The sequence below is a fragment of the Numenius arquata genome, chromosome 1 (genome assembly GCF_964106895.1).
Source record: "Numenius arquata chromosome 1, bNumArq3.hap1.1, whole genome shotgun sequence".
Lineage (NCBI taxonomy): Eukaryota > Metazoa > Chordata > Aves > Charadriiformes > Scolopacidae > Numenius > Numenius arquata.
Window position 1 is genome coordinate 486618 of NC_133576.1, and position 13392 is coordinate 500009.

General features: G+C 41.3%; 1 protein-coding gene across 1 annotated transcript in view; it reads left to right on the plus strand.

Annotated features, from left to right (window-relative positions):
* The window catches only part of TSPAN9 (tetraspanin 9), a 101189-nt gene extending 88368 nt beyond the window's left edge, over positions 1-12821 (plus strand). Inside the window, exons 2-7 of the mRNA XM_074146656.1 lie at positions 3601-3792; positions 5122-5196; positions 6758-6859; positions 7453-7584; positions 7708-7791; positions 8576-12821. Of these exons, the coding sequence (XP_074002757.1) occupies positions 3601-3792; positions 5122-5196; positions 6758-6859; positions 7453-7584; positions 7708-7791; positions 8576-8647 (657 nt within the window). The 3' untranslated portion in view covers positions 8648-12821. The remainder of the gene's footprint in view (positions 1-3600; positions 3793-5121; positions 5197-6757; positions 6860-7452; positions 7585-7707; positions 7792-8575) is intronic.
* The last annotated feature ends 571 nt before the right edge of the window (positions 12822-13392 follow it).

A 13392-nucleotide genomic window follows, 5' to 3' on the forward strand; every position in this document is an offset into this window, starting at 1 on the left:
GTGAAGCAAAATATATTATATAATGCTTGCTTATATTCCCCTTGTTCCTATTATTGTAAAAGATGAAAGGCTGTTTGGTTTTCACACTGACCTCTAGAGTTGTGAATCACATTCACATCCTATCTAATAACTCCTCCCAGGCTAGATAATCCTGTGCACAATCTCCTTCTGTAAAATATGTCAGTCTTGGCATACTTCTGACCATCTGTGTTGTTCTTGTAATCTCTTACTATATCTTCTTTAGATTAAGGCAACTAAACTGGATATAATGCTCTATTGTCAAAGTTTGTATTGTTGTATTAGTCCACACAATGTTCAAAAATTCAGAATAAAATAAAAGACACGCTTTGCCACTCTGATCATAGCATTTGTCAGGGAAAGACTTGCTTTGGGGTTTCTCTCTGGGTTTATCTGAAGTTCAAATTGTTCTTGAGTTGAGACTCTTTAATGTCCCCTAGAATGCTGAATGTTTTCTAGGCACAGTGATGATGACAGATAGATGTTGAGGTACTGAAGAGGATTCAGGCTTTGATAGTGAAATAGCAAAGTGAGGGATAAACTGAGGAGAGTTGGGGTTTTTTTTTTGTTTGCTTTTAAGCTCAAAGTATGTGTGCCATAGCTTGCATAAACTACCCTATATGTAAGACTCTGTGTATCCATGTATGTGACTGACTTTATGATAGTTTTCTGCAGTAACCTGCATGACATAAACACTAGGGAGAGGAGAAATTTGATGGTTGCCTGGAGGAGAATAGTTTCTAGTTATGAGAGGGAAATGAGACAACATTTTTTGAGAAGAAAAGTCTAGTGAAATGTATTATGCTGTTGAACCATTTTCCTGGGGAGGGAACGTCAGTGTCATCATTCTCACACAATTAAATACCAAGAAGCATATATTATTTAATTATGCAGTGAAAAAGGAATTAATAATATGACTTGACATATTTTTGCTACTTTCACCCTCCAGGATTCAGTTCTACCAAACAAAGGGGTAGATGCCGTGAGAATAAATTGCTGTGAGAGCATTTTTACATTGTTCACGTTGTATAAAAAATGAGATTGGTAGAGAAAAAAGTGTCAGAGGATACTATTTTATTGCTAGAATTCTAGCTAGCTTTGGTTGGTATGGTCGTGTGCAATTAAGTCCCAAGTCAGTGGAATTATTTGGAATTTTTTTAAGAAGCATGAGTGAAAAAAAGCGTTTTCCTGGGACCTAAGGTTTAAAGCATAAATTTTAGCATCAACAGTACTGCTGCTTAGTAGAATGACAGAGATAAAAACAGAAGTAAGCACAAAAATTGACCTCTGGACAGGAGAAAAATAAAATTTGACTTAAACTGTTACTACTCTTTGGTATGGGATGCCACCTTGTGGAAGTTTTTTGGATGGCATATCTTTTATCAAATCTCTTGTGAGTCCTCCTGACTCTCTTCAGTCACTGTAGATAATACTGTTTGCATAGATCTGCCTTGATCTTTAATAGCCCCTCCATCACCTGTTTTTTAATGTAATCTTGAACTTTCAATGTAATTTAGGGATGAGGAAATCTTACTTTGGGAGGTTTAAAGTCTGTGACAAGGAGAACTTTCCTTAGCTTCCCCAGTGGGCCTGGAAATCAGCCATGGTGAGAGCATGATCAGTGCAGATGCTGTGGTATAACAATGTGTGTTGTCAGAAAGCTCTGAAGGGAACTGTAATCACATTATGCACTTTATTATGTTAATGCAATCACTACAGCAGTTGGAAAGGAGTTATTCCATGGTTGTCTTCAGCGGGACATTAGAATCGCAGGGAGAAAGAGCAAACGTGGACGTGCCTGCTGTCTCAGCTGACATACCACTTCATTTTGCATTATAAAGGACTCTTCTCCCAATGTGTTCAGATGTCTGGCATTCAAGTTGTGTCTCCATAGTGGTATGTTGCTAATCCACAAGACCTTGCTTGCAAATGTTTCACATCAGGTGTCAGATGCTTCTTCCCTGCTAGAGGCATAGTGGAAAGGTGAAGGTGCAGCAGATGACTGGTCTTCTGCCAAAAAGCAAAGTGAGTTTACCAAAATACTAGGGTGGCTACCACAAGCAAGTGAAATAATGATCTCTCCTGTATGGAAGTGTATATAGAGGGCCTCCTGAGCTGAGGCCCTCTCAGAGAGCCAGAGGCCATCTGTCTGGTTTTCTGCTCTCCAGCTTTGATTCTCCTTCTGCTCTTGGTCCTTTTCTGTCTTTACGTCCATCCCATGGAGCACCAGTGGGCCTGTCACTTTCCTGATTTCCTACACTTGAAGGTAGCTCTCCCTTCCTTCAAATAAGCAATTATCTGCTTCTAACTGTCTAAATAAATACAAACATGAGCCTTCTGGGGTAATTTCCTAGCCACCTTTCTGTTCTAGACCCAATCTCTGTCAAGGATTCTGCTGGTTTCTTTCAAATGGTAAAGAGATGCTGGTAAGGGCTTCTTTCCTCTACCTCTTTTGCTACTATCCTCATATTTGGAGTTTGATACCGACATATCATTGTGAATAATGATTAGTTGGTGTTTTGCTTTTGCCATGCAGCGGTCCAAGTAAATTGGAGCAAAATACTCTGAGTTGGGGAGGTGGGGAGTGTACTCTGACCCTCTCCCAGTGAAGGTGATGTGAATTCCACCTCTGACGTTGGCAAAGGCTAGATTTGGGAGGAAACTGTAATAGTACTGTTTAGTAGTTCACAGATTTAATGAAGGCGCAACTGATTCCTACTTCTGATTTCAGTGCCAAAGATCACAGATCAGATGGGAGGTTGTCTAACAGCCATTTAGAGCAAATAGTAAAAGATGGGCAGCTTTTAGGCCCCCTGTAGTGCAATACTTTTCCATGTTCTGAAGACCTGCCCTGTGACTTAGGGTGGGAAACCTTATTTCCTTAACCAGACATGGTTAAGAATGAGAAGCAAAGTGAAATTAATTTTATGTCTTATTAGCAGCTTTGCATTTCCTTCAGGTTCCTTCACTGACAGAGAGTAGCAGAAGTTGAGCTTCCTGTAGATAATAAACCTAGAAATCTGATTTTTGTGACATTGAACCATGGCAAACAACAGTAAATCTATGACAACTCACACTAAAACCCAACCTGGCTAATGGGACTGGGAATTTTATGACAAGTATGTATTGAAATGATACTATCGATTGTAATTATCTCCATGACTTCCTTGCCTGCCCTAGGGTGAGGAAATATGGGGCTGGATACTCTGAGACATTGTAGATGACTGCAGAAATAAGTGCAATGGAGCATTCTTTCAAATAATGTTTTTTATCTTACTACAGAAAAATTTCATTGGGTTGTGCTGTTGGGAGATCAATGGGTAGCCCTAGTTTCATGTGCTGAGTCATTAAAAAGATAATTCTGTCATCCAGTGCCTTTTGAATAGATTTATAAGTATAGGTGACATGACCAAGTCTAAGTAAAAGCATTTAGTTTCACTTTGTTTCAGCACCAAGCCAGTGAGAGCATTACTGCTGAACCTGAGAATTTGCTTGAGAAACTCTTTCCTTTCAGAGTTGGGGGAAAGAGCCAGTGCCATTTATTTTAACTGTGAAACCTTTCTTTTGTTTATCCTTTTGCAGTTATGTGGCTGTGGTCTGCTGGGTGTGGGCATCTGGCTGTCGGTGTCGCAAGGAAACTTCGCCACATTTTCTCCTAGCTTCCCGTCGCTTTCAGCCGCCAACCTAGTCATTGCCATTGGCACAGTCATCATGGTGACAGGCTTTCTGGGCTGTCTAGGTGCTATCAAGGAAAACAAGTGCCTCCTGTTGAGTGTAAGACATAATACTTCTTTTCACTAAGACCAGTGACTGTTTTTTTGTTATTATTTTATTTAAATGACCAGTGCAAAATAGTCTTGTAACATTGCCCTTGGCTTTCAATCTTCTGTATGCTTGCAGTATGACATCCCACAGATTTGCTCACAGTGAGATCATTGGTGTCTTGGCAAATGTATCCTTGTTACTTGTGCCCTAATGTATTAGATAGCAAAGCAAATTACTCTCAGTTACCTCTGAATGGTGAAACATAAACTGTAGGGTCAACCTGGATAGCCCTTCTGGAAATGTCTGTTACAAGGATCAACTAAAGATCTTAAGCACAGCTGCTTTTGGATGCCATTCAAAGCCTCTCATGGCTGTTTTCTACTTTGCTTTTATCTACGGCCTTTGTCACAGGTTGGTGGAAACCATCTGACCCAAAGTTAAGAAGTCATGGGTTTCTGCCAGGCCTTACCAATAAAAAAAAATAATAATATGATCCTTGGCAGTCTTTGTCCAGCACTGAAGCACAGAGGTTGGGAACCCCACTTAGAAAGCACAGTGTGGGTCAGTCCTCTTGCATAAAGCCAGGAGGCTTCATCATACTTCTCCTAATAGAATCATAGAATCATAGAATGGTTAGAGTCAGAAGGGACCTTAAAGATCATCTGGTTCCAACCCCCCGCTGTGGTTAGCTTCCAGCTACTGGAGCTCCCACTCGGGATGCCCCTGCAGAGGGAGATTTTAGCTACAGAGTTGGGAATAGAAGTGCTGAGTAATATAATAGCTATTCCAACAGGCAGTCAGACGTGGTTAAAGCCAACCTGCTAGGGACTCCTGAAGCACATCACATTGTGATAATGGGTTTAGCATCTGTTCTGTAGCCTGTATGAAGGAAAGACTACTAGGACTGCATGCTGTGACAGCAGTCGAAAAAAGCAAGACAAAAGCATTGCTGAAACCTACAAACTGGTGGAAGAGCAAGCCCTAAGATTTAGATAATGCTAGACAGTGAGATTCCTCATTGATGGTGAGACCTACAGGGCATTTAGTGGCAATATACTATCAATATGCTTAAATAGTCTGAAATCAAACTTGCATGGTTTGGGGCAGTAGAGGAAAGATTTAGAGGACAAGACCTATAGTCTTCGGAGTTTCTAGCATCCCCAGGTTTGCCTCAGGTTGGTGAAGCTCGACGAGGCCCTGGGCAACCTGGTCTAGTAGGAGGTGTCCCTGCTGACTGCGGGGAGGTCGGACTAGATGACCTTTGGAGGTCCCTTCCGGCCTGGACCAATCTATGAATCTATAAGTGTGTATACACTGTCTGTTTTTCCTTTGTTCTAGTTTTTCATCGTTTTGCTGATAATTCTCCTGGCAGAGTTGATATTACTCATATTGTTCTTCGTTTATATGGACAAGGTAAGCAAATATGCCATATGGATTAATGCTCTGTACTAGCATGTAAACAAGGTTCAGTTTGGTTTTGTTTGATGGAGGTATGTGGGTTCTTGCTCTTCACTTTGGCGAAGGTTTAATCTTGAGATCTTGGCTGTTTTCTGTAAGCTGCTTCTGCAGGGGAAGGAAGAAGTGATGAGGAGGGCAAACAGGAGAGAAGAACCCACTGAGCTTTACAGTTTCCTCCCTGAAATAAAACCATGGTCGAGGGCCTCACTTTTAGTCCTTTAAATGCTAAGATAGCCTTCAACATGAGCCTTCAACATGTTTGATGTCTCTGCAAGAAGGTTATCATCTTGTGGACCTGGGTTGTGGGAGGTCCTACTTAAGACCTGGTTAGTTTCTTAGGGCCAACCCTTGAACAGGACTGGAGGAGAGACGCCTGGGATGTTCACAGGTTATTCCAGATACCACCAGCCGTCTCACTTGACTGGGCAGTCCCAGAGAGTTTGACAAAGGTGCATAGCAGGTCAAGAGGCAGCTTCTCATAAAGCCCTTCTGTAGCTCTATCTAGTACTAGAGACTAAGTGAAGTAGGCACAACAGGCTGTCCTGTCAGATAAGACTGGAAAAATCCTTGAGGAACTAGAGAACTCTTCTAAATGCAGGACAGAGCCTTACAGTATGATCATGTCCAGACTGATTTGAAAACTGAGCTCTTACAAGATTTTTATCTCTTCCCACATTGTCATTATGATGCCTGCCACTTTCAGGGAGATGTGGTTAACTTCTGATTTTGAATGGGATGTCAAAGAGGGATGAAACAGATCTTATAATATAGTTGGCCTTTGTGCTAAGACCCATAGGTTAATCCTTTTTCTGCTGCCAGCTCACTGCTGTTAAAGCCAAGGTACATTCCTACCTGCACCTAGAACTCCAGGCTCAGACTGAAATTTATACAAGAAATGGGACATCTCAGATGTCCCGTTAAGCATTCCAGTTTTCTCCTCTAAAGAAAGAAGAGCACATTTGTAAATTATAAACCCCACAAGCTCCCTGCAAGGAGCACAATAATAATGCCCTTTTTCAATTGATTTTTTGCCTGAACCTGTGCAACGGATAACTATATTAAGATCGGGAGGCTCAGACTCTGGTTTTATGATATTATGATATTAGCAAATTAAAGTAGGCCATACGCTATGGGCAGGAGAGGCTGCTCTGGGGTATTGCCAACAGCTATCTCTGGCACAGTAAAAGTAAGCTCAGCAGATTTCTGCTGATCGCTCTTCAGTTAGTTTGGATCAGGTGGTGACTGTATGATGGACTCTTAATAGAGGGGAAGCTGTTTGGTCCCCTATCTTATGAGAATTAGTCCAGTATTTTGCAATCTGAGGGAGAGACTAGGTCTTGACAGGTGCTGAAAGGTCCCACTGACTTGGGAGAGTCTTGAAGCTATGATGGAGCTTTCCTGCCCATGTTAAGTTTCTGGTGAGAGAAAGTAAGAGATACATTCTATAAGCAAGTCTATACCATGTGGTCCAATGCAGCAGTGCATTGACTTTCTGTACTTTTTTTACATGACTCAGGTCAGTGAGAGCGCAAAGAATGATTTGAAGGAAGGTATGAAGCTATACAATTCAGAAAATAATGTTGGACTGAAAAATGCATGGAACATCATTCAAGCAGAGGTAATGTATTTTCTCAATAGAGGAAAATTAACAATTTGGCCATAAAGGCTGCTGCAGTCTGTTAACTGTTGCATCCATACCAAGTCTAAAAGATTACTAATGCAGGCTTTGGTTTCTGATTTTGCACTCTTGAACATCAAGGGGGTACTCTGAAACGCAAGATCAAAGTGTACTCTGTAATGTGAAAGATGCTTACCTCTCTCTGAGATTCTCTGTGCCTATCACAGGCACAGAGATGATCTGAAAAAGAGGAGAAGCAGCAAAACCTGCGTAGGTAGAACTGCAGCTTCGGCAGCTAAGCTTTTGTGGTTCGGCAGTTGTGGGCAGATTACAGCACCTTTTGGTGTCCGCGCTTATGTCTCTGTGACAAGAAGACTAACATCTGGGCATGGGACCATTTATTTTCTTTTTTTTTTTAAATGTTGTTAAGTATTTGCTTTTAATGATCACTGAGCACAAAGCACTTTAAAAATACAAAGTGTTGTGGCAGCCCTTTTGAAAATACACAATGGTTTAGTGGAAGTTTGTGGTGGTGCATGATTCACAAAGTGTGCTAATTCAGTTAATTTATTAATTCTTTACTGTTGCCATAGATGAAATGCTGTGGTGTGAATGACTTTACGGATTGGTACCCAGTGCTGGGAGAAAACACTGTCCCAGACCGATGTTGTACAGAAAATTCCCAAGACTGTGGACGGAACTCCACCGAACTAGTGTGGAAAACGGTACGGCTCACTTTTGGCTCACCAAAAATGGTCAAGGCTTAGGGAGGGAAGGGAAGGAAGAAAATAGATGGAATGCAAATGAAAGAAAATGTGACCTTGGGATTTTAATTTTCATCATTTCAGGGATGTTATGAGAGGGTTATGACCTGGTTCGATGAGAACAAGCATGTCCTTGGTTCGATTGGGATGTGCATCCTTATAATGCAGGTAATACTGGTATGATGTTTCTCAACAAGGCTTTGATTTGCTGTCAGCATTCTTGATTCCGTTGTGTGAAAAGTGGTGCTTAATTGCTTTCAGTTTGATCATGATCTCAAAAATCAGACTTGTTTTACGAGTTCATTTAAGGAAGCAAGTCTGTAGTCAGCCCCACAAAAAGACATACTTACAGTGGGGTTTTGCTTATCTGCATTTTTACCTTCAGAGCACCACTTTGGAGTTCCCATGTTTAGCCAAATGTTATGCTGTCCCTTAGGGAACTGGTTTTTGAAGTTCTGGAAGCAAGTTCTAGAAATTGCCAAAATGAGTCAAATAACGGCCACTGAACTGAGAAGGTTAACGTGTTTTAAAAAAGAAAGTTGTCATCAGACAAGAAGTGTCATCATAATCTGTTAAGGTTTTGGGGTTGCTCTATCACTGCTGTACTTTTGAGGGATAATATCTGAAATCTGATGTTTTCAGTCACAGTTATCTGGCTAAACAAGTAAAAAGGAAGAGTGACTCCTATGTATCAATTCTGAAAAATTGTTGCACATAGGACAAAGAGCCCTGAGAGCTTTTTGCCTCCATCTGTTCTCTGACAGATACATCTCCAGACATCACTGTGTGCCTGAACAACATACATCCAAGTTTACTGATCTGTCTTGAAGCTTGAGAAATATGGCTAGTGTAGAATGACTTTTAAAACTACCACTGGACCATGAACACAGGACAGCAGGGCAGTTTAGGCAGCCTCCCTGTACTGAAGCTCTTACTGTTTGTTTTCCTTCAGATCCTTGGCATGGCCTTCTCCATGACACTCTTCCAGCAGATTCACAGGACTGGCAAAAAATATGATGCCTAAAGCCTCTGAAACATTATCACATCAACCTTTCTGTCTCATCATAAAAATGAACAAAAGGAATGACCGCAAAGAGTATCAAGCCTAGCCCTGCTGAGGGAATCCGTCCCATTGACCGATCTACTTTGTTGTTACTTGTCCAGTTATTATCACAACTTGTTATTTTACTCATTTTTTTTTGTCTGTTTCACATTTGTCATTTATTTGCCAAAGAGGGGGGGGAACCCCCCCAAACAAATGGATTTTCTACACAAAATCATAGATCTGCTCTAAGAATGTTTCTTAAGAAAATGTTTTTACTCTATTAATCCATGCTTTATGTGCAAAAATTATGTGTGTTCAACTTCAAGGGAGAATTCTTCAAAGTCTTCCATTAAGTTTTCAACCCTCATGTCCAATTTACTGGAAGACTCAGAAAAGCCACTCTAACTGACAGCCCTAGAAATTGGAGCTGCTTTGCTTTGCAGCTTCTTGTACCTTATGGTGTATACTTTTTTATTCTGGTATTGATGATGATGATGATTATGATGGATATAGCTTAGAATTTAGTTGCCTGACTTATAACTTCTTACTGGTTTTGGTTTTTCACATTTATTGTACATTAATTTGGGAACCACTGTGCGATCTCCAGAGGACATGTTTTTCAAAGTTGACAGTTTGTGTGGGCAAATAAAGACATAACTTTTCTCAAGCCCATGGGGAGGCATCATCTGCCTTTATCAGGGCCTCGATGCCCATACTGTAACAAAGGTGGTACCTTCTAAGTCAGAGGCTCTTTCCTCAGATGGAATTCCTTCCATTGGCCTTCCCATTGGACCAGATGGTGAGCTTCCTCCTCCCATGAGGCAAAGTTCCAATGCCTTTACTCACCCAAAGCAGTGTCTGGGTGCTTTGATGTCATGCTACTTTAAAAGCTAAAAGTATACTGACTAAGCAAGTTGGTGCTCCCTGGCACAAAGGAGAGAGATTGCAGTCTGCCCTACTGGGCAGCTGGCAGCAGACCTCACAGATTGTCTTCTCTGTTTCAAAAAGTTTGCCCAAGGCATGGCATGCTGCTGGACATGAGGGAAGGGGATGGCAATTTGATGGCAACGTTGTCATGCCACATGGTATGTCATGTCATTGAAGGGGTTTCCTCAGGCAGATGAGAGCTCTCTCCCTGAGCTGGAAAAGGTGGTTTGATTGAAGGTGACCATATGGTGCAGGAAAGGGGCAGTTTCCAAAATGACACTCAGAGACAGTATGTGTCATGTCTTCCGTACAGAATTGGTTCTTGCTGATGGATTGCCAAGTACATCCAGTGGCGTAGTTCAAAGTTCACTGCAATGTATATTTTTAACAACATTCCTGTTAGAAAACTTGAACAATCTTGACCGTGTATTTCTTTAGTTGAGTGCTGCTTCATTGCAAGCAGCCGCCCTTTACCCTTTGTTCCAGGTTTTTGCTGTTTTGTGAAGGAAGAAGGAAAGGCTCAGATATTGGAAGATGTTGTGATTTAACTCCAGTCAGGGCTCAACTCAGCTCTGAAAGAAACACTGCTTTTTTTATTAGCAGCAGTCAGAAGTGACCTTTAGAGGTTACTTCATCCAATGTACTGTCATAGAATGATTTGAGTTGGAAGATCATCTAGTTCCAATCCACCTGCCATGGGCAGGGGTACCTTCTACTATACCAGGTTACTCAAAGCCCCAGCCAACCTGGCCTGTCATCTGTGTATCTGTGTGCATGCAGTAGCCTTTGGAACAGTCCAGCCCAAATCACGACACTATAGGAGATAGGACATTATTGAACTGAGTTTCAGAAACTGTTGAGGATGGAGATTTTGTGCCTTTCAGAGCCATGCCATGTCAAACTACTTCTCTGGTGAACAAGTTTCTCTTAATGTCCAGTCTGAATTTTTATACTTTAAACTCTTAAAATATACCATTTTCATTGTCTCATTCAGTCTACCTTTTCCTTGTGGGCTGAAATAGCTGTTGAGCCACTTCATCTCTGGGAGTTTTTAGTCCCCTCTTTATCTTCCTAATAGGTCCTGCATGCATCTGGCAGCAATAGTGTTTTGTGTGGCCTATGTGTCACTTTTTTGAGTTCCTATGAAATCCGTGTGACAGTAAGGAATGCGAATGTGTGGGATATAGAGACGAATTTGGGTGTCGTAATGAAGAAAGAGGTTGCTATTCTTAGAGCACGGCCCTTACCCATATGAGCACAATACCCAAAGTTTCACAGGGCTCTTCGTTCCCACTGAAGCAGACAATGCCATATGGGTTCATCTATTTCACTTACATTGCCTTTGAAAGAGTCGGGGAAGAAGCAGAGGGAAACCACAGAACTGAATCCAGTTTTACTTCCATTTCTAACAAAAATTGGGACCAGGAGCATCTGAGCCCCACTGGAGATGGATGTTCCATGTTGAAGAAAGGGCTCTGATGCCCAGTGTACTTGCTGCTACATGTAAGACTGTATCCAAAGTTGCTAAGATGTGTTCCTATTTTTGCAAGAAAAGACAAGACGATTTTTATCTGATGGCTCCACTGCATTCTCCCTTTGGGCAGAGGTGCTTAGCATTCTCTAGCTTTCTCTGGTGATCAAAAAGAGCAGGGTGCAGGGCTAAGCAGAAGCATCATTTCTGTCCTTTTGGGTCGCACAGTCGTACCTGCCGCATCTTAAATTTTAATCTGCAGTCAGTTTTTGTACAAAAAAATGGTAAAATATATTAGTGAAAGTAATAAGGAAATAAAAAATGTTTATGAGTAACTCAGAAATGAAATGTATAGTTGCAAACTCAGCTACTTTGCCTTCCATCCAAACTTATTTTTCTAGAATGCTTCATTCCATTTCATGATCTAACAGCATAGATCCTGAAATCTTTTTTTAATGACTACTTTTGGCATTTTAAGCACAGTATTAAGTGAGATAGTTACACGAGCTTCACGTATTCATCTCTATGATGCCACCTGCAAGAAAGGAGTCAAAAGCAGGGCTGATTTGTGTCTCTCAGCTGACTCTCCGATATGGGAGGTGATGACAAACATCTTGAAAGGAGCAGAAAAATAATGCCATTTTCCAGGCAACAAAAAACAGCCCTGAAAAGTGTGAGGCTGCATCAGTCAGTTTCTCAGAGATGACACTGTCTGTCCTGTAAACTGGTCAAGGGGAGCTTTGGCTCATGTATGTATGCACTTTTTTTGCTTATGCTGGTGGGTGGGTGGCTGTGTGTTTTCCCTAAATGTCACTCTGATTATTTAACTATAAGTTTTTAGCATGTTTTTAAATAAAAACTGATTCTGAGTAAAAGTATCTTTAATATACACAAATAATGATTTGTATAAATGCATACCTCTCTGTACCTCTAATTCATGAAAGCACAGTTCCAGTGTGTGAAAGTGCTGTTTCTCTGAGTGTTCCTTCAGACTGTAGCATACCTGCTGTCTCACTATGCTTCATGCTTGAAAGCTGCAGCAGAACATAAGCAGAGGCATAATGGAACTGCTTGAAGAGCCTCTACGTGAAGGCTGTTGAAGTGACAGCAGTGAATTCTGTTCCCTCCTGGTGGTACCAAGGCTGTTAAGTTACAGGAAGCCCAGGTGGAGAGCGCTCAAAAGAATTGCCCATAGCTAAGAAACACGTGAGATGATAAAAACAATGGCATAAATGTCTCCAAGATGACAGAAGATGCTTTGTATATTTCATGCATTGGGTTCCTGGACCGTGGTCATGTTAGGCTAACTCTCATATCCTGTGTCCACTCCGCATTTGTATGCATGAAATACAAATTCATACACAGGAAGGGTGCAAGAAGAGGATAGCTGAACTGATCTTCATGGTCTTTCTTGGGCTATGTATTGGCCAGGCATAGAAAAGGCAAGGAGGAAAAGGGTGTTTTCCCAGCAGATAGTTCTTGGGAGCAGCATGGAATAGGGCACACGTAATTCTGACGTAACTTCTTTCCATAGAGTTGAGCAACTTCATGCTGTAGCTGGCATGGGGAAACCTGAAGATGTTTGCCTATGGGCTAGCCATCTATTGTGCAGTAGATAGTAGACACTAAGAAACAACATGCCATTCCCACCAGGTGATGTTTGCACCAGTGTTTCTTCTATGCAATACCTACTTTCGCCTTTATATAAAAGATTTTTACTAGGATGATATAAAAATAAAGGATTTTTTAAAAGGTGCCTCTTTGAGCTCATTTGTCTCCTAACCCCAACTACCACCAAAACCAAAAGAGGACAAAAAAAATTCTAAAAAGTGACTCACAAAAATCTATTCCAGCTCCACTACACTTGAAGTTCAGAGGTCCTGAAGCTGTTGCGTCTCTGAAAAGATCCCCCCCATCCCATCCTCTCTCATCCTCCTTCAAAACAATACTCTAATTAAACAGAAATAGGTGTGAAAGATCCCCAAATAACAGGAAATTGGTTTTGAGAGCCTGATAATATAGGAAAGAGTTTGCAAGTGTCCCAGAGCATATAGAATAGTCAAAGAGAGGACAAAGTATTAGGGAGTTTGAAAGACATCCAGAGGACACTGAGAAATCTCAGAGAAACTGTGAAAATTGATTAAACACTGAGAGAAAGATCACAGAATAGCCCTCCAAATGCCAGGAAAGTAGAAGATCATCTGAAACAGTGGAGCCAAGCAGAAGCCAACAAAGCAACAGAGTCTGAAAAAGATTCAGAGAACATAAGTAGCCTCAAGGAAGGGAACAAAGCCTGTAAGAAACAAAATGTAGTGGTGTCAAAGAG